This window comes from Centruroides vittatus, unplaced genomic scaffold (genome assembly GCF_030686945.1).
Source record: "Centruroides vittatus isolate TY-2023 unplaced genomic scaffold, ASM3068694v2 contig_1427, whole genome shotgun sequence".
NCBI classification, from domain to species: Eukaryota; Metazoa; Arthropoda; class Arachnida; order Scorpiones; family Buthidae; genus Centruroides; species Centruroides vittatus.
The window spans coordinates 1,597,865-1,620,502 of NW_027120893.1; the positions used below are offsets into that span (position 1 = coordinate 1,597,865).

The window sequence follows — 22,638 nt, forward strand, 5'->3', positions numbered from 1 at the left end:
AAATAATTATGACGATGAAGAGAACAAAAATAACACTGAGGCATTAGAGTGCAATAATGAAGAAATACAATTAATAATATAATTATTCTGATGTTGAATGATGCAATTATTATTAATAACATGTTATCTCTGTTATAGTAGAAATAACAAAGACTATCTACTGTAGTCTCTATTATCTGTACTATAGTATTTGAGATATTAGTTTCAACAATTTTCAAGACAAAAAGCTTTTTTATAATTGCTCATATATACTTTTATGTATCTGAGCAGTGATGATAATGTAATCAAAGTAACAGTTTTCTTGTACTAATACAACACTTGTATGTGTAAACAAACTATATAGCCTAACTCTGTGGTAAATTTAACATAAATATAGTTAAAAGCCTTTTTTAATTAATACAGTAAAACCTCCATTAACACACACTCCTGAATAGCAGACACCTCTATTAAATTAAATAAATTTAATTTAATTTAATTAATTTAAAATTAAGATATTAATTTAAAATTAAATAAATTAAAATATGTCTTTTATAGACATTAACTCACTGGCAAACAACTTGTTTCTTCTTCACCTGCCATAAATTGAACTTTGCATGCAATATTTCGAGCAGATCCTGGACGATTTGCAAAATTTAGATCTTTTGGATAAACATACATGAGATTACGATAATTATAATGTGGCACAAAAACTTCTTTTGAAGGAAATTCTAATATTTCCTTTGTAGGACGACCTTTATCATCTGGATACGGATGAAGATGAACAAGTTCTGGGGTTAAACAATATTTAACTTCATCAGGGCATGGTGATATATCAAGTTTCAAGCTACCTGTTAAAATAAATGTATGATTTTATATTTATTTAAATTAAATAAAAACAAGAAAAAGCTCTGTTATCTCAAAATAACAAAATAATACATTTTCATTATTTTTCTTAAAAGATATTAAATGACATTAGATTATTTAACTTCTCATTAAATACTATAATTACTAGAAGTGTAAGAAAGTACATCAAAGACTTGATAGAACGTGGTATTGCTTACAATGTGATAACAGACTGAATCTCAATTCTGGTGTCATGCTTTTCACAGCCAAGCTTTGTATTACACTTCAATGAAGTTAGTTTGGTTTTGAATCTTTAACACATTTTGGCCTCAAACTTCAATGGTTTTCACACATGTATATAAACAGTAATCCTTTGTACTACTGCCATTGACATGCAATTAACTTAAATATTTAATGCCATAATTATTTGCTTTCATATGCAGTCATAAATTTAGTTTTTAACATAACTCATATTTTTATAATGTTTTCAAATTAATTTTGTATAAATTTTAGTTTTAATTAGTTTTGTTACATGTTTTTTTTCTCATAAGATATATTTTTAAAAATTAACTGTTGTCATTTTCTGTAGTTAATAAATATAAATAAATCAAAGTAGTTTGTTTCAGTAGAAGCAATATAATATGGATGTTTTAATTTTTTACTTATGTAATAAATATTCTGTTGTGAACAAAAATGCAGCTATTATAATAATTAATGTATTTTCATTTCTGTTTAGCAATCAATTGTTACTATTTCTCTATATGTCAAAATATGTTAATTCAACAGAACACAGACTCACTTATAATGAGCAAATCAGTTAAGATTCAAATTTCACAATAATGATAACAGATGGGGCAGAAATTTTGATTATTGATACAGTGCAATAGCAACAAATTATTTTGGAAGCAGACAAAATATTATTTAAAGTTTATTTATTCGTTAATAGTTTCAATATCTATGCCTTATTTTTACCAGTTTTATTCCAATGCAGAAATATAAATATTAGAAAAGACAGAGTATATAAAAAACATATTATTGAAAGTTAAATAAACTATTTTGTTAATCAAAGAAGTTTATTTAACTTGACTATTTATTATTTTAATTACTTATTACTTTTTAGAAATGGAAATATGAAGATTATTTCTTTTTTGCTCCTTATCAAACAAATTTGCATAATGTGTCTTAACAGTTTTCTTATATATCTGTATGATAAGAAATTTACCAACATTCTGCCTGTATCATTTCATTACTATTATTTTCATACTAAAAAAAATGGACATCATAATAATTAGGATAATAATACATAAAAATATCTTATTATCCTTATAATTAACATTAAAGGAAATGAATGTTGACATAAATAGATTACAATAATTTTACAACATTCTTTATAAAAATTATAAATCGTTATGGTTCTTAGTTATTTGCAACATCTATTTCTCAAAAATGCACGGAATTAATCTAACTAATGTTTAGAAAATACTGATATTAAAATATGATAATATAAGTAATATATTTAATTTAATATTAAACACTAATTATTTAATTTTATAGCTTGATTGAAACTATAAAATGTTATAAAATACTATGTTTATACTCTCATGTAAAATGCAAAATTTAAAAACATATAATAATTTCAGATGAAAAGTTTTACTATTTATTTTTGAAATAAGTTTAGCATAATTGTTTTGTAAAATGTAAGGTTTTGATGGTAAAAAGTGCTATTTCTTCAAAAATATTTTTAAATTAAGTTTTTATGTCTACAATAAATAATTTTATATCAGCTACTGAAAATATTTAATTTAATACATATCTTACCATTTATTTTTTAACATTGATACACATACTTATTAAAAGAATTCATCTATATATATATAAATAAAGATGTTTGTTAGTTCACTATTTGTTATTATGTTTGTTAGTTCACTCCTAGGATGTTTGCCCAATTGCTACAAAACTCAATAGTTATGTTCATATACTTCTAACTTGGATAATGTCATACATCCCACCCAAAATATCAATTGGATTTCTATAAATCAATTAATTTCTATCTACATTTGATTTGCTGGCTTTCCACATAGCACCATCTATTTACAAAAATTTTAAGAAAATAATAAACTAAATATAATTCTTACAAAAAAGGATATAATTTTTAAAACTATATATTTTATTCACTTAATTACTGCTATAATGATCTAGCACAAATTAGACATGCTATATCATTAGTACGAGAGGTAGCACATAGCACTTGCCTGCATGAAATTGAAAGTGTTACCCTGTGAAAAATCTATAAGTATTTAATTTTCCATATCTAACAACTTAGGTTTTTTTCATTTCTGAATAGTACTTTCTGAATTCTAGTAAGTGCCCTCCAGTCCACTCGTGTCATGTTGCCGTAAGCAAATAAACCAAACTAATTCTAACAAGCGATTATTTATTGTGATATCATCACAATGCTGGGCTGCAATTTTTCATCACAATGATCTCAATTCTTTTAGTGGTACCTTGCCCCACTATTTCATACTTTTCCTGTTAGCAATACACTTGTGCTGGTTATCTATCTAACTCTATTTAGGAGAAAATTTTGAATTACAGTAACATGACTTCCAGTCCATACCAGAAGTTCATATATAGTTAACCACTGCCTCCTGCTCATAACCATTCCATATCTGTCTCGACTTTCACCTATCTAACTCCTTTCTTAAGATTAAGGAATGACAGACAGACAGACAGACACACAAGCTGATGATGGAATTAATAGATCTACAATTTTTCCAAATTGCAGCCCAATAATTTTTCTATAAACGAGAACATACTTCCCACATAGTTTATACAATCCATTGCAAAAATATAAACACTATTATAATATATAAGCAATTATTCTTGAATTTTTACAAGATTTTTATTTATTTAAACAACTCATATAAAGTCTTTTGGATGTTAAGGTTAGCAACTTTGATTACTTGCAGTCCTCGCAACCTGTCTAACATGGATAATTTTTCAAATATTAATAGTAGACTAGTATTTAGTAGTAGTCATTGATATCCTCTCTTCCGGGAGGAGGTTATGCTATTTTTGGTCGAATTACTTCCTCTCCTTTTGCAACAGCCCCTTCTTTCTATTGGATCGGCAGTATGGTGGCATTCAAATAGAAAAATTACATAATACAAGGTAGCACAAAATATGTTTTAAGTGGTTTCAAGGGTGCCGAGTTTAAATATTTGATCCATTTTTCAAGAAATTTGATTCATTGGCAGATTATCATTTGATATTCAGCTGTGAATGGTACAGTTTCTTAGAGTTAACATTATAAAAAATATGATATCTTAAAAAATTTAAGATGTAATTTTCAATTGGTCAATGAAATTGTGTCATTTCATACCATCTGAGTATCGCGATAAACATCACAATGGTAGGCTGAAATAACCAAACTCTTTATATGGTCTTTTGTTTTAATGTTTGTTATATTTAAGTATTTAATTTATAATAATAAATAATTATAATATAAAATATAAATAATAAATAATTTATAATAATATTTATAATAATAATAATAATGCGCTAGATGCAAGATGATAATATATTGCATTTGTAGGCTTGATGTGATAAGCCCTCCAAATTGTTAAGTCCTATTTATTTAGGTTATTTAACTCTATCTTATTCAATTTATGTAAGTATAAAGGTTATCTTAGGTAAGGGTTCGTCGCACCGAGTGTCCAACCTAACACATTTTAGAAATTCTTTATTCCTCTACTACATACATTTTAAAAAATTTTAAAAATATGTTAGATTGATTACTTAGTGTGACAAATTCTTACATAAATAACTTTTGTAGTTATATAAATCAAATACTTTAATATAATATAAGAGTTGGAAGTATGAAATAATCTAATAATCTTAATCTTCATTGTTATTTTTTGCCCAGCTGAATGCATTAATTGACATTTGCATAATATAAATGACATCCAGGAAACCATGCTTAAAGGTGCTTAACACAAATGCTGCGCAATGCTGGGCTCATCTGTTAGTAGTTAATAAACAGAATGCAAAAAGTGAAGCTTTCCATAACATTTTCAAATATACAAAAATATGAAAATATTAATATATCATCATACCTGGTATACATTTTAAACGTTTATGAACTGATTGCGGCCGTTTCAGATCAGCTAAAAACTTGTATAAATCTTCATCTCTCAGTCTATCATTTTCCTTTTTATTCATATAACAATAAAAGAAATAAAAAAAATTAAAATTAAATCTATTATAATAATATATGAATAATTTTTTAAAAGAATTAAATTATTGATTATATCAAAATTGACTATTAATCACATTAATAATCAGAGTAATAATTTTAGATTGTTAGAAATATATCAATACTTTGGAATATTAGTAATTAAAACAAAATCCTGGTTTTCTAGATTCGAGCTAACAAATTAGTATAATTAATAATAATAATTTTTTAAATATTGTACGATTATTTATAAATTATATATAGCCAAACCTATAACATCTTTATTTCAAAAGGTATTGGTTTCTCAATAAGCATAAATGTTTTCACAATGTCCAACACACTCCAGAATCAAAAACATTCCAAATTTAAATGTAATACATAAAATTCAAAAAGTGCATGATCTTTTTCAAAGAGAGTAATAAACTTCACTAATCAAATAATTGAAATTTGAGCAGACAAAATAATGTTTAAATTTAAGAGGTATTTATAGTTTTTTATTCTATATCTATAAAATATTTGTTTAACTTTAAATTATTTTTTATTGAAGAAAACTGCAAGTATAAGACACATTTCAATTTTTAAGAATACAGTCAAACCTCGAGTTTCAAACATCTTGCTTTTCAAACAATTCAATTTATGAACAAAATCTTGAACACCATATTTGCCCCGGTTGCCATATGATAACTCTGTGTTAAAGAAAACTCACAACTGATCAATCGATGACAGGACTACTGATTCAGAAGTTAGTGGTGCCGAAACCATCTCGCATTATTAGACATCACAACGGAAACCACTGATGAAATTGTTATTCAAATTAGATTTCAATGTGCATGTGGGTAAGATACTATTTTCATTTTTCAATATGCATCTCAATTGAATTTAAATCAAATTAATTAATAAAAACTGCATTAATTGACATTTGCATAATATAAATGACATCCAGGAAACCATGTTTAAAGGTGCTTAACACAAATTAAATAACAAAAATTTATTAATATATTATATTATATGTTATAATATTAATATTTAATTTAATATTTATTAATATGAAGTAGTCAGTTAATTAAAAGTAAAGATAATAATTAAAACTCTGGTTTTCACACAAAATTGAAACTAAAATTTAAAATGAAATAAAAATTAATTAATTAATTAAAATTTAAAGCAATTGAAACTTAATATTTCTAAAATTGTGGATAAAGTATTTGTTGTCTGTCTTGATTGCTTTGGTTATATTTCATCCAGACAGTGTCAAGTCTCTATTTATAACACTACACATTTTTGTAAAGTGATGGTTTCAGTTTCGGATGACAGTGACAGAACATTCTGCTTTTAATATATATATATAACATATATATATACACCAGTGGCATGCCGTCATTGGAAGCAATGGAAGCGCCGATTCCACCTTCCAATGACCTTCCCTTGTATTTTATAAAATATAAATTTTCATATTTTAACGTACTTTGAATTAATTAAAATTAATATTTTATTATAACTGCATTATGTATCTTTTACAAATTTCTATACTACATGTGAAAAAAAACGATAAGATTGCTATTGTATATTCGAATAATTCGGTGGCGGAAGGAATGTCGAAACCAGGTCAGTTTCCAATCAGCCAGATTATATAGGCATTAGCACATGCAGTTTACAGTGCACCAACTTCACCCAGTTTAGCTGGTAGAAGCGACACACTCGTAAAGAGTACAGCTTTATATCCCGAAGCGGTTGTGGGCTGTTATCCGCCTGCCTGTCAACTTCCAAGCAGCCAGATTATAGGCTTTGGCGCATGCACTTTACATAGCACAAACGTCACGGTTTAGCTGGTAGAAGCGACACACGCGTAAAGAGTACACGACTTTATATCCCGAAGCGGTTGTGGGCTGTTAGCCGCCTGCTAGATATTCGGCCACCCTCGCCCGATTATGTGAATAACGAGGAGACTAGATCAACGGCGGGCAACCCGCGGGCCAGCTACGGCTAGCAAAAAGTTTCTATCCGGCCCGCGAGATCTTTAATAGATTATTAAATTGGAAAAATAACTAATTAATATTATTTTTCCAATTCTTTGTAATTTTCGAAAACGATAAGAGAAATAAATGTAGTAATTAACTTTTTATTTATTTATTTCATATTTGCAGACTAAAAAAATTACGAGTCACAAGAAGGCGTCAATTAACTACTACGGTGCGGAAAAAAACGTAAAATTTATTCTGGCCCGTGTTATAAAAAGGGTTGCCCACCCTAGACTAGATTTATAACAACCCAACCGATAGGAGTTTACTGGCACGTTTTTATGATAGTTCTGTATAGTTGACAGGAGTTTAAAAAACCTCCATTAAAATATTTGATATATTTATTCTGCGTTTATTCCGCTCTCCCATCTTATATTACTTATGGATTTCAATGTTAAACCGGTGATATTACGATTTAGTATGTCCCATCTGTAAGGGGATGCAGAAAAAACGTGTACAATTCTAGTACAGTGTTAAAAATTAACTGTTACTTTGGCAGCATCATTTACAACCAAATTTAATGAATGAGACGTACAGTACATACAATGGTACAAAAAAAAAAGCTCTAGAATTTATTTTCCTTAAATTTACGATTTATATATCCGTTGTCATAAAAATTTGTCTTTCCACTGTTTTCCCAAGACTACAGATATTCAGGTACAAAGTAACTGGTTTCGACTTATTTCTACTTAAGAAGTGACTAAATAATTAAGAGATTAGGGAATGGGGACATAAATAAAACCCTGTTGAAAGAGCCAGAATTTTACTTCAACAAAAGCTTAACAGAACCAATCACTCGCTCAGTACAGTGGGAAACTGATTTCCGTGTACACCTGGTATTAAAACGAATTAGTTAGAAAACGAATGACTATTAAGTTTAACATAGTTAGATTTTTACAGCTACGGTGAGAAACGTTTAAAATTTACAACAGCCCTGTGGCGTCCTTTGAGATATACTAGTGATGCGACAAAAGAGGCATTTGACATTGACCGGTATCGGCACCCTCGGGATTTGGCACGCACACACTCACTACACACCTACCTGGACCGTCACAGTTCCATCCATTAGCTACTCGTATCAAGATATTTGACTAAGTGGATTGTTTTAAGATTTAAAAAGTAAAGACTATTTTATGTTATTTTTATGTACGTTTCTTTACAAAGCTATATTTTAATTATAATTTTCTTTAAAAGTATATTAATACAATCGAACAATACATTGTACCAGGTATGTATATCCACCGCACATTTTATTTCACCGAGTAAGTTTTTATAATTTATTTTTAATTTTAGCCCTTATATCGTGGCTAGCGATTCAGAATGTAATTGTGATATTAAAAATACATTTAGAGAAGTCTACAGTTTTTACTGGCTTATCGAACAAATGAATACGAATGGACCCTAGACCAGTGATTCTTAACAAAGGGGCCGCGGCTCCTGGGGGTCCATAAGAAGTTTGCCGGGGGCCGCCAAATTATGCAAAATTTCCTTCAGAATATAATAAAAAGAAAATTGATGTATAATCCGAATATCGTATTGAAAAGTGAAATAAGAAAGATAAAGTTTTCCTATTTAGTTTTTATTTATTTATTTTGTATTTCTTCCTACATACAACTTTGTTAGTACAGAAGAAATAAATGTAAATATGCTACTTACACCGCAGTATTTACTTCTTTTATTCCAAAGCAATTTTAAGAAACTATTAATGCTTGGAATTTTAAAAATAATTAGGAAAAATAGTAAGCTTTGAAAATTTAAATATTTTTGCAAAAGTTATGCAAAATCCTTACAAGTGGGCGTTTTAGTTTTAGTTTAGTTTTAGCATCGACATTGGATCGATTTATCGACATGTTTCTTATTTTATTTTCTGTTAAAAATTAATGAGTTTTCATGTTTAATTGTGAAGTTTGAATGTTATTTAAATAGATAATGAAATAATAAAGTTATGATTTACATTTATTATATAAAAAATAAAGCAATAATAAAAAAATCAATTTATTATAGATAAATTATCAAATTATCAAATATAAATTATTATTAAAAAATGGGGGTCACAAAAAAATTATGAAATATTTGGTGGGCGGCGAGTATAAAAAGGTTAAGAACCACTGCCCTAGACCATCACTGACGTGCAATTAACTGATTGCCCCTGGAAGTCGGCTTCTTACAGAAACACAGCTTCCCTGTCATCAAATGTCACGGCACGCCACTGATATATACATGCATACGATGGATATAGATATAGATAATATGATATTATATATAATATCTATATCTATATCCATTGTATATATATGCAAGATGCAAGATAATATTATATTGCATTTGTAGGCATTTTTAAGCATGAAATACAACTAAAGAAATAAAAAAAAAGGCTTTGTTTTGGGGGTCAGGAATGGATTAATCCATTTTGTTTTGATTTGAGAACAACTTTTAGGAATGAATTAAGTTCAAAAATCGAGATTTGACTGTGTTTTATATTTTATTATTCGAAATTTGAATTCTTAATAGTTATCTTTAAATTTTATAAGCAAACTTTTTAATAAATGTAATAATAAAATATATTTAAAATAAAAATCAAGAAATCAGAGTTTTTGTCTCAGATATTTTAAATAATGTAAGGCTAACATTACAAAACAATTTAAATATAAAGTAAGAATTGTTACCATATCAAAAAAAAAAATACATTTTATGATATGGTAAGAATTTAAATATTAATATTAATGTAATTGATCTTTTATACAAATGTTTTAACTTATGCACTATACTCATTTCAAAATATTAAGGTACAAATAATTGTAAAAAACATAGAAAATAAAACTCTCTAGTATACAAGAGTACCGACTATCTCAGTATACTAGAGAGTTCCTTGTGTTTTCATTATTATTGTGTATTTCTACCACTGAAGAGGAACTGTTAATTGATACAGTTTGAAATGAATATGGTGTAAGTACATCTCTTTGATAATAAAAAAAAAACTGTTGAAACAATCAGAGTAATTTTTATTATATTCATTATTTTAAAGTGACTTTTCTCTTTGAAAGTTTTTTAAAACTATACATATATATATAAATATAACTTTATAAATTTATTTATTTAGTTTTAAATATATATCAGAAATTTGGTTCTTTGTCTAATTTACAATTTTCTTATTTACTTTGATTAATTAAATCCTTTTAACATAATATTAATTTTGCTATTTGTATTTTTGTATTAATATTTTTCAATACCTCTGAAACTACAGAGGTATTGAAAAATATTAACTATTAATTTTATATACAAACTAATTAAAATAAAAGAAAATAGACCTTTCATTTATTTTTAATTTCCATGAACAAAAATTAGTTCTAATAAAATCAGAATTTTTACTTTTCCAACTCTGTTATATATAACAGAGAGAAAGCATAGTGATTGGTCAAAAGATGATCCCCAACGTTTTTATATTTTTGGACTCAGGACCAATACCAAGAAATGCAAACAAATTTGGAGGTTTTTTCTGTATGTATAGATGTTTGTCTGTGGGAGGGGATGATTTTGTTCACCCTCTTTGAAACTTAATAACTCCTGTGCTTTTTTGTTGAAAATTTCTGAACTTGCAATATCTCCAGTAGAGTTGAACTTAATGACAATTTTACTCGTTATTAGCATCTACAATTTTTTATATAACACATCCTTACCCTCAAAATAAAGCTTTTTGCCGTTTTATAATGGTTAAAAATATAAAAAGTTTTTTAATAAAATATCATAACAGATGGTACCACCAAATGTTGCTGGAAAAGTTAAGAAACTTGCTACTGGATTTTTTCATAATAAAATCAGAACTAAATGATTTTTGTTTCTGGAAGTAACTTTTATAATATTTTATGTAATTATTTCTTGATATCATGCAGTTAAAAAATAATTTTAAAAGAAACTGATCATTTAGCTCTTAGCAGCTAATATGTTAATGTTTCAAAAAACTTATTTCTTAACAAAATGAACTGCTAGAACATAATAAATACAGTAATATATGGTTAAAATTCTGCATTTTTGTTAAACATTAAATATAACTATAAACAGCAAATAACTGTAATTAGAAATTTAATATGTTAATAAAAATTTCAGTAAAGAAAGTTTATTTTAATAAACAAAGAGAAAGAAAGAAAGAGAATGAAATACTTACATTATTATTTCATAATATATGCGAAAGAAACCTATAAGATAAATTGCCTTCTATGTTTTTAGAAAAGTTTCAATGCAGTTTATTCAAGAAAATAAATAGGAAGAAATTGAACAAAATTATTGCTATATTTTTATATATAAAAATAAATAAAACATTAATTCACCTGTTTAAAAAAACTATTAACAGTTAGCATTACTGGACGAAAATTATCAAGTCCTGCTCCCAAATCATCAGGTGACCAACTACGTCTTTTTTCAGTACCACTTTTCCTCTCAAGAGAACCCCGACGACCCAAGGATCCTGTATCCATTGATTTTTTTCTAAATGTTTCAAAAGTATTAGTTCCAGTCTTCCGATCTAAAAAGTAAAAAATAAAGAAAAAGAAAATTTAAAACAATTGATATCTGAATAGAAAAAAATTCTTTGGTGCATTAGAATATAAAAAATTTCTTTGGTTCGTTAGAAAATAAAAAATTTCTTTGTTTTCATGAACTAAAAGATTGTCATAAAAATTATAAAATTATTTATATTGTATCTATAAATTAAAATCTTCTAATATACTTTTAAAGCTCTCTAAAATTAAAAAAATATTTATGTGAAAACAACCAAAAATTATTGTGATGTCATCACAATGATGGACTGCAATTTTTAATCATATTTTTAATTCATTTAATTTATAAAATATATACCCTCAATTTTAGTAGTGTCTTGTCCTTTTACATCATATTTTTCACGATAACAACAGAGTCATACCAATCATCTATCTAACTCTGTTCTGGAAAAAATTCTTGAATTGAAATCATGACTTTCCAGTCCAGAGGGAAGTTCATGTATGGTTAATTGGAGTCTCCTCCACCTAAGGCTTCCATATCTGGTCTTGACTTTTATCTACCTAACTCCATCTCATCTCAAGATTAAGAAAGGACAGACGAACAAATGCCAGTGGAAATTTATAGGTCTGCAAATTAAAAATTGCAGCCCAAACATAATTAATTTCTCTTATGAAGCTTAAAAATTTTTTAAAAATTAGTTTATAGAACATTTAATATTTAATTTATTTACTCAAAAAGACAAAGATAAAATCCTTTTCAGTGACTTTTTATATAATATTTTTATATTATGACTAAATATACCATGTAAACACTCAAATGGCACTGAAAAGGATTACTTTTGGCCAATTCAATTTAAAAAATCATAACTGAATTAGCCAAAAGTAATCATGTGGCATATTTCATAATAAACTAAAATATACATTCAATAATAGTCAATGCATTTTGTATATTTTATTTAACATTTTCATTAAATTTAGCATAATGTACCAAATATAAAATAAAAATAAATTACCAAGACTATTAGCATTATTTGTTTCTTTATCTGTAGAAGGATCTCTTTCCATATTATTCACTCCATTAATGATGTTCAATAAATAAATAGCAGTCCAAGCAAATGGCATTCTATAATTTCCAAGTCTATCACACGTAGCTGCAGCATTTGCTTTCACTTTATCACGGTTCTTTTATCAACAACAAAAACAAAAAGTGTTATAATAGATTAAAATATAGATCTAAAAACTCAATTCAAAATGATTATAATTTTAAAAATGTATTCAATTATTTAATTTAAACTAGTTAAACAGAATCAGTACATAATGTGAAATGAGTTACATAATTAAGAATGGATATGTAAACTGACATACACAATGATTAATTCCAAAATTTTGAAACTTCAATCAACACTCAAATAGATATATATTTATTTCTCTGAATATGAGTAAAAATGCTTGAAAGTGTATGGGAATTTGCTTAGATGCCAATGAAGCATTTTTATGGACAAAAGCTAAATAATTGAAGTCTGCCAGAAAATGCATTGATAAATATTCAAAAGGACTGAAGAAACAGCTACAGCGAGATAAAGCTATAGTCAAAAGAACCACCATCAGTGGGCATAGCCAAATAATGGCAAACATGTAGGGAAAATGACATACTGAAGACCACTGTCTTCAAGTCAGTTATAAAACAGTTCTCTGCACAGAAATTTTGCAAAGGTTTGTATTGATTAATTGATCTCATACTGTGCCATCTCCATCTGTATGGTTTACCAAACGAGTATCATTTATATATTGAAACTGTTGTCTTTCAAGGTTCATATTATACTGTTTAAGTGTTTATGTTGATTAATCTTTGCTGTACAGCATGCATTTTTAGTGTTTAAACACTGATTTTTGTTGGAAGCACCAATAAATATATGTCTCAATGGCAATATTTTTTTACATCCAAAATTTTTTGGGGAAGTGCTGTCAACCATTGCTGTGTGGCTGTCAGCCATATTGTGTTTTTTTTTTTTTTGTTTCTTTTATAGTTCGTAAGTTATAAATACATACGCTTATATATATATATACATATATTTTTTTTTCTTTCTTTCTCCTTCCTTCATTTCTACTTTCTTATTTCTGTTCCTTTGTCTCAACAATTTGTATATCAACCGTTATCGCTGGAGGGGGAGGATTACCCCTTCTAAGAACCAAGAGATAAACAAAGAAGAGGGTATTAGGACTTCCACGAATTTGGGGAGTGAGAACAAAAGAAAAGAAGAAGCCCTGAAGGCTAAGTGGTAGAAGAATGGACACTTTTTGGCTGGACCTCAAGAGGAACGGAGGTGCAAGGCAGCAATCGAGACTCAAGAGAGAGAAAGAAAGGAGGCTGCAGGACCGTCGAGGCCAGAGAAAAATAGGCACGAGGGCTAGAGAGCGCCGAGAGAATAGAAGAACATCGAGGATGAACAGCCAAATAAAGAAGAGGAGAAAAGACCACTATTGTGGAAGGGCACTTCCTCGAGGATATCGATCGATCAATGTAAACCCGGGTACTTTCTATCTATTTCTATATACTTTCTATCTTTCCTAAGTCTATCCATTTCCCTATTACATTAGTTTTAAGGTAGTTATAAGTTTAGTTTTTAAGTCGGTTGTAAAGCTTTTATGTTACGCCCGCGTGTATTATTGCTTGTACGCGAATAAGTGGCAACCCCTTCCCCAGTGAGGATACTCAAGTTGGGATCAATTGTAAATAATAAAGAAAAGAACTGTGTTCCGAGAGAAATAAAGGAATATTTAATTGTATATATGTTTTTGTGTTCCTATTTGTAACGTTTATTCACGAATGTACAAATCTCTCGATACAAACAACCACAGCTGGATTTGGTGAAATTCAAACTGAGGCTTATTAATTTGTATCCACTTTTTGTTTTTCTTAAGTGAAAATTATGTGATAAATATTAATATTCAGATAGAATAATTATTAAAATCCAAACTAAAAAAAATTATTGTAGAAAAAAAAACAGTTAAATTTAATATATTTTTTCTTATTAATTTTATAAGTAATTAATATATTCAAATTAATTGTATACAAGAATAATCTGAAGCACAAAAATGATGCAATTATTATAAAATTCTTAAAATTAATACATTCTTAACACTAAATAAATATTCCATGGTCATTTTATGTATAAACACATTCTTAAATTAACATTTGATACAGTAACATATGAATATTTATAATATATTAAAATCATTTGTGCATATATATCAAAAATAAGAAAACATTAAATTTATTTCACAAACTATCTGTAAAGTTTTACAACTACAAAATAAAAAGCTGTTTTTCAAGGGTAAATACATTTCTATACATTTCTGTAATCTTAAAAAATATTATTTTAATTTTTACAAACTCAAAAGTCAAAATAGCTCCAAATAAAAAATATATGACTTAGACCACTTTCATAATCAGCACATTTATGTATGTATGTATATATCAATATATATGCTGGCTGATTATGTATATACATATATACATATAAATAAATTACTTTTAAACTGAACTTTGACTTACTTTATCATCTTTGATGTAGGGTTCTGCGCATTCATTAATATCACCTTGTAACACTTTTTCCAGCTAAAAGTGAATGACTTTAATAAATTATTTAAATTTAAAACAAAATAGATGATCTAACTGTATATAAATATACACTAGAAATAGATTTTAATCAATTATATAAATCCGTTATAAATATTAAACCCATAAACAATAAATATATTTAAAATTCTGTTTTACAGACTGTATTTCCATGATTCTAAAACACATTATTCACTCATTTTGCTTGTTAAAAATAGCAATGCATCTCAGAATTAATATCATCTTATATTTGCAGTTCAAAACAGCAACCAGAAATTATTGCAAGTACTATTGATGCTTACTGAATGGCATTTGTGTTGCACTAATAATAGACTTTTTCATTATACTACTCAAGATCCTATTAGTTCAAATAAGATTTGTTAATAATGAGTGTTTAACTTAAATTTCCTTTTAATCATTAAAAGGAATTTCATGATAACATTATGATGCAGAGTTAAAAGAAATGCTATTGTATGCACAGAAGAACATGGAAATAGAGCAGCCAGACATTATCTAGTTCATGATATTAGGTATTGTAACTTGTTACTTAAAAAATCTTAAAATTGATTACTTAAAAATTTTTCTCTCTGTAAACAAAATCTTAAACTTTAATTTCAAAATAATGGTGCTTGTTAGAATCAGAGAAATACAGTAATGAAATGTTTAACCTTAATTGATTAATTTAAAATATTTACATATTACATATAATTACACATACCTTTATAACTAAAAACAAATCCTGAGAAGGATAAGTGATATTAAATACACATGATCTACTAAGAGTAGTTATATCTTGATAAGAAATATGACTTGACAGCATTCTTTTTAAAGGTTCTGGATTCATATCAAAATAAAAATTTTCTGACACCTAACATTAATATAAAATAAAATAATAAATAATGTAACAAAGTAATGAAAGCTGCAATGCATGTCATTCTAAATATAAATCAAAATAGTCAAAGTTTTAATACTATAAGTTTGCTACTTTTAATTTATATATTAAATTTTTATATATGATTAAAGGACCTTAACAAATAAATTAAAAAAATAGCAAAAGTTTAGACAAAGACATAATTCAAACATTAAGATAAATTATTAAAACAAGATAAACAAAAGCAACAGTGAAAGAGAATATATTCATCTTCAAATCAAAACTTTGCTACTACAGTATCTTGCTTAAATTTGATAACTATGTTAATTTTATTTTTAATAAAAATAAAAATTAAATATTTTAATAAAGTTTAAAAATAATTTTCCTTTCTTGATTCAGCAAATGGTACCTTTTTTGTGAATTTGGATAAGGACTGTGCTGTCACAATATTGACAACATGAAAGTAACACAAGTTTGATAAGTCACCATTATGTAAGTTCAATGTAACAGGATGAAGTGACAAAGTTCATTATGTTAAGATGTAACCATGACACAAATTTTACCATAGTAAAGCAGAGACAAAATATAGGTCAGGTCTTACATAGTAAGTAGTTGACAGTCATTCTGATTTACAACTATACATTAACTTTTTATTTAAAATGCTAAAGTAAATATTGGTAGATTTCCTTACAACACATATATCATATATTGAATAATATTATGGTTATTGTCTCCACAAAAGTGGTTTAGCCTTATATGCTTTTGTTATACTTTATCATTTATTATAGTTCTAGCCTACTAATGTCTTACTACATGTTTGGGAGATCAACTTATACACCTCAACATTAGAGTTTCGAGTTGAAATTCTTGCAGTCAACTTATACACCAAGTTGATTTATATACTGACATATATCATTTTTTAAAAGTAATTATTTCCAATGCGTGTGCATGCATATGCATATACTCTAATTTAATTAAACTATTTAGCATGTTATTGAAGAATATGGATTTTGGTCCAATCAAACATTTTTTTTTTCTGTCTGAGCTGGATTTTTCCTTTGAATGATATCATGTATATTTTAAATTTTTCTACTTTTTTAACAATGTCAGTCACTCAATTAGTATATAAATATGAATAAAATTGTTCCTTTTATTAACAAAATAAATACTTTTGAATTTGTACTATAACCACAGATTCTCATGTTAATGCTATCTCAAGTTTTAAAACTTGTATTCTTCAGTTTTACAACATGTTAAACAATATTTTTGTACTATATTTTATGGCATCCCCATTTCAGCACAGATATTTAAGAAAAAGTATTTAGTATATTTATTAAGCTACAAACTTTGGCACTTGGCCCTAAAATTTTTAAACTGTATTCTGGTTTAAAAAAATAAGTAAATAAAATAAATTTTAAATTTTAAACTCTTCTTTTTTTGAAGAGTTTTAAAAAAGTAATTTACAATTAAACTTTACTATTAAAATATTCAACTTTGACATGTGCAAAAGCTGCTTAACTATAGCAAAAAATAATATGTTTAATTAAACAATTACATTTTTATTCAAAAGTTGAGATAGGGAGAGGTTAGCTGTAGCCTACAGAAAACTATTTGAAGAATTTGTTAACTTACGGGAGAGTGAAACTGTTTTTTTCATGTATAAGACACAGGGTGATTTCTGAAGCCTTTTATTTTATAAAAATATGCCATAAAATACAACAGTTTGAATTTAATCATTCCCAAATTCATTTTTAAGTACTATATTTTATAATGCAATGATTAAAATATATAACATAAACAAAATTACAAAATAGTAATTTAGAATACCAAATCTATTATTATAATAAATAAACAAAGAAATCTTTTGATTCAATTTTTTTGATACATATATCTTATGATAAAGTCCCATGAAAAGATAATTTAAAAATTCATATACATAGATTCATTAAAGAACAAAATTATTTATAAAATACTCAATATGTAAACTATGTAAAAAATCATTAATTTTAAGTAAAAACATTTGAAAAAATATAACACAAATTCTGAAATATATTCAATTCCTTAATATTTCTTTTACAATACGATTCTAACTAATTAAAATATTAAATTTAAGATGTTAATAAATATGTCAAATGATAATCTTGATACACACCTTTTTCTTTTCTTTAGCATCATACAGAGCCATAATGCCAAACAAAGGTTCAATGTCCAGTTCTAATCTAAAGAAAAAATTTTCTCAAACTTTTATGAATATCTTCTTGTTTATATAAATTTTGAATTATAAATTTCATACCAAAATGTTAAACTTACTTTAATGCAAGACATTTCACTAATATTCTATGTCCAATATGTTCTTTAGGTATTAATGCAGGTATTCTTCTTTCAATTATTTCTTCCTAAAATAATAATAAATCTTTAAATATATAATAAAAAAAACAAATAATTATTAACATTGTAACATTCTGTTACAAATAAATAATTTTAGATTTATATTTAAAAACAAAATAAATTATGAGTTTTTGAAAAAAAAAAAAAAAAGGTATAAGCAATTACCTCATCCTGACTTGGATATAACGCAAATATTGCATCTTGTCTATTTTCTAATCTATGAGTTGCATTTGTTCTATCTAATTCTTCAGCAGGAATATGATCTAACAAAGAAGGGATTAATTGATCTGCTTGAGAATTTCGAAGATCAAATACGCTGCTTGCCCAACTACCCCTGGGAGTATCATTTAAATGAAGTGATTGTCGATTGGATGGAGGAGTTGATGAATCCTTTAAAAATTAATATGTTTAATTATTTTTTATTTTCTAATTATTTAACCATTATAATTTATTTTAAAAATTTAAAATCATATAAATTAATAATCAGTCAATAAGTAATTACTTATTAATTAAATTTAAATTAATAACCTTATTCTTTTTTAAAAATTATTACCTATCTAATTCAATTCAAATATTTTCATTTTTTATATGCTTTCCCCATATAACACATTTCCACTCCAACACAGTTAGAGAATTCCAGTAAATCTTATATAAAATGATACTTTTTGAGCTTATTTGCAAGGATGTAATGTTTTTATCATCCAAAATATTAGCTTCATAAATCCTTTTGTAAATCTTAGCATTATATCTACCATTATAACTCATTACATTAGAAAATCACTATAATGGATTTTAGAAAAAATTCCAGCAATGAGTTGCTTAACTTTTCCCAGCAACATTTGGTGGTGCCATCTGTTATCATATTTTATTAAAAAGCTTTTTAAATTTTTTAACTATTATAAAATATCAAAAAGCTTAATTTTGAGGGTAGGGTGGGGTTTTATAAAAAACTTTAGATGCTAATAACAAGTAAAATCATCATTAAGTCTGACTCTACTGGAGATACACATCACCCCCTTTATCTCCCAACCCCCTTGAACTTTAATCACCAAAATTTAATAGCATCAATCCCCTAGTAAGCAAACCTCCCTGCAAAATTTCAGAATGCACAGGAGTTATTAAGCTTCAAAGCGGATGAATAAAATCATGCCACCCCCACACACACAGAAACATCCATACATACAGAAAAAAACGTGAAATTTTTCATTTCTCGACGTTTCAAGATGTCCTGAGTCCAAAACTGTAAAAATCTTGAGGGAGATCATTTTTTGACAGATTTCCATACCTGTTATATATAACAGCCAAGAAAGTAAAAATTGTTTATGAATCTATTAAAGTGATTGTGACAAAGTGAGACATAGGAACATCTTTCAAATGTAGATTAATCAAATTAAAAAGGAAAAAAATTTTTATCAACAGATTTTGAACAGTAAAAGATTTTAAAGTACAATAAAGTAATTTATGCAGTTGACTTCCATTACAGAAAAAACCTACAGAAACACTACAGAATAGAAAGCTACTACAAAATGACAAATAGTAGTAGTAGTAGTAGTAGTTCCTCCAATGCTAAGTAGCATACCAGGCAGCAATTATCTTCCATTAATCTCGATCGTGGACAAGGGCTTCAGCTTCCTTCTACATCATATTGGGCATCTTCAAATCTTAGAAAAATGTTCTATGCCAAGTATTCCTGGGTGTCCTCGTGGTTGTTTGGCACCAGGAGGAACCCATTTCATGACTGTCTTAGGGATCCTATTGTTCTCCATAAGAAAAATGTGGCTGGCTAATCGAACTACTCTATGGGCAACAATGTTATGAAGTTTGCACATCCCACTCCTTCGGAGAACCTCTTCATTGGTAATATGGTCTAAATATCGGATCTTTAAGATTCGTCATAAACATCTCTGTTGGAAGACATTGAGCCTTCTATTGATGTTTTCCGATGTCTTCAGAACTCACTAATGTAAACAGCTTTTGAAATCACAATGGAGGTGAACAAGTGGAATTTTGTTCTCAATGAGATGGATGGCGAGGACCAGATCTTGTTCATCTGCTGGAAAATGGTCACCGCCTTTCCAATGTGGCACTTCACGTCCACTTCTGTGTCGTTGTTTTGGGAAATAACACTACCCAAGTAGGTAAAACTCCCCACTTCCTCCAATCATTGTGCTCCAACAATTACTCCCTGCGTTTGTGCGGTGTTACTTACATGCATAATTTTTGACTTCGCGACATTTATCCTGAGGCAAATTTTGTTTGCCTCCTGACCTAATGTGGTCGTGGTGGGCTGTAGCATTGTCCCACTTTCCTCTAATAGGGCGATATTGTCAGCAAAAACCAAATCTCCAAGACAATCCTTCCTCAGACCAAATGCCCGTCTGAGGAAGGATTGTTCTCGCCCGTCGTACGACATAATCTAGGGCGATGAAAAAGAGAAAAGGGGACAGAATACAACCCTGCCTGAATCCTGTCATAATTTCAAAGAAGTCTGTATGCCACATTCAGTCTTGATGCAACAACTTGAATGCAGGTATAAGGCCTTGAAAATGATGACAAAATTTGCCGGTACACTTTATAGTTACAGGATCTGCCAGAGGGACTAGCTGTGAGTACTGTCAAAAGCCTTCTTGAAATCAATAAAATTGATGGCCAATTGATGTCAATACTCAATGCACTGTTTGATGATATTTCAAAGGGAGAAGATCTGCTCGCTGCACGATCTTCCACTTCAAAACCCAGCTTGCTCCTCCTGCAAGCACTGATTGAGGGTAATCCACATACATTGAAGGAGGTCCACACAAAATGCCTTTCCAGGCACAGAAAGGAGATACCTCGTCAGTTAGTACATTCGAAGATATCTCCCCTCTTAGGAATTTGACTATAGCACCTGTTAAATAATAATGTTAACTTTTCCAACATAGGTTGCCCTCCATGCTTCAAAATCTCAGCTGTAATTTTGTCCAGACTGGAAGCCTTATTACTCTTTAGGCTTTTAATTGCAAGCTCCACTTCCTCAAGGGTAATATCGCCAGTATCCACCTGAAACTCATTCTGTGTATCCTCAATATCGAAATCATATGTGATGGTCGGTTCTGCTTGATTGAATGTTTCCTGAAAATGTTCCATGCACCTCTTGTTCTGCTCATCTTGAGCAATCAGAAGCTTCCCGTTTTTGTCTTTTATTGGAACACTGTAATTACTCCTCATCCCAGTCAATTCATTGACTGTGCGGTACAGGATCCAGAAGTCATTCCAGTTGGAACCCCTTTCATTCTAACCATTTCTTCCTGTCTTTCTGACAACTTTTATTTACATGTTTACTTAGTGTATCTTTGGTATCCTTCCTCCATCTCAGCCATTGTTTTAGCCTGGTCACTTTTAAGTTTTGTGGCTTTCCTCTCATCAATCAACTTCCACAAGCAATCTTGGATCCACTGATCTTTTCGTCTTCCTCGACATCTTTCAATGATGTTTTGGGTGCACTCTGTGGTAATGTCTCTGAGGTTCCCCCAGATCTTCTATATCTGTCCTCTCTCCAGGAAGGGAGAAGTGATTGTGCAACTCCAAAGTAAATGTTTCAGCGATGGTTGGATCATTTAATTTTTCTATTGCAAACAGTCTTTTTAGCATGAGTTGCCTTTGATTACGAAGTTTGAGCTAACTAGGTAACCACCCTAACTAGGTAATAGTCAGATCCAATATCTGCACTTCTGTAAACTCTTACATCATGCAGTGATGACCTCCACTTTTTACTAATACAAATAAAATCTATCTCATTAAAAGTGCACTCATCTGTGACTGCCAGGTCTTTTTATGGATAAGCCAATGTTGAAAGTACATGTCCCCAATACACAGCCCATTGTGTTCACAAAACAATGTTAGCCTTTCTCCATTGTCACTCGTATGAGCAGAGGATGCACAAGCACCAATCACGGTCTTGAGTCCTTGATGATCACTACTCAATTGGGCATTGAAGTTCCCAATAAAAACCATTAGGTCATGATTCAGGATACCATAAAAGATGTCTTAGAGCTGTTCATAAAATTCATCTTTTGTTGTGTCCTCCATATCGTTGGTTGGCTCATGAACCTGCACCATAGTTGCTTTGGCGTGTCCATGGGGAAGTAAGCTGTAATAATCCAATCGCTAAAGGGCCTCCATCCAAGAAGTGCTTTTGTCACTTGTTTACTCAAAAT

The 22,638-nt window shown here is 28.4% G+C and overlaps 1 protein-coding gene across 2 annotated transcripts in view; it reads right to left on the reverse strand.

Annotated features, from left to right (window-relative positions):
• Zir (Zizimin-related) overlaps window positions 1–22,638 on the reverse strand; it is an 85,798-nt gene that overhangs the window by 47,211 nt on the left and 15,949 nt on the right. For both annotated transcript variants that reach the window (XM_067262303.1, XM_067262302.1), the window contains exons 6-14: window positions 18,608–18,832; window positions 18,365–18,450; window positions 18,207–18,273; window positions 15,902–16,051; window positions 15,121–15,183; window positions 12,578–12,746; window positions 11,397–11,590; window positions 4,938–5,031; window positions 547–827 (exon numbers count right to left, since the gene is read on the reverse strand). In XM_067262303.1, the coding sequence (XP_067118404.1) occupies window positions 547–827; window positions 4,938–5,031; window positions 11,397–11,590; window positions 12,578–12,746; window positions 15,121–15,183; window positions 15,902–16,051; window positions 18,207–18,273; window positions 18,365–18,450; window positions 18,608–18,832 (1,329 nt within the window). The remainder of the gene's footprint in view (window positions 1–546; window positions 828–4,937; window positions 5,032–11,396; window positions 11,591–12,577; window positions 12,747–15,120; window positions 15,184–15,901; window positions 16,052–18,206; window positions 18,274–18,364; window positions 18,451–18,607; window positions 18,833–22,638) is intronic.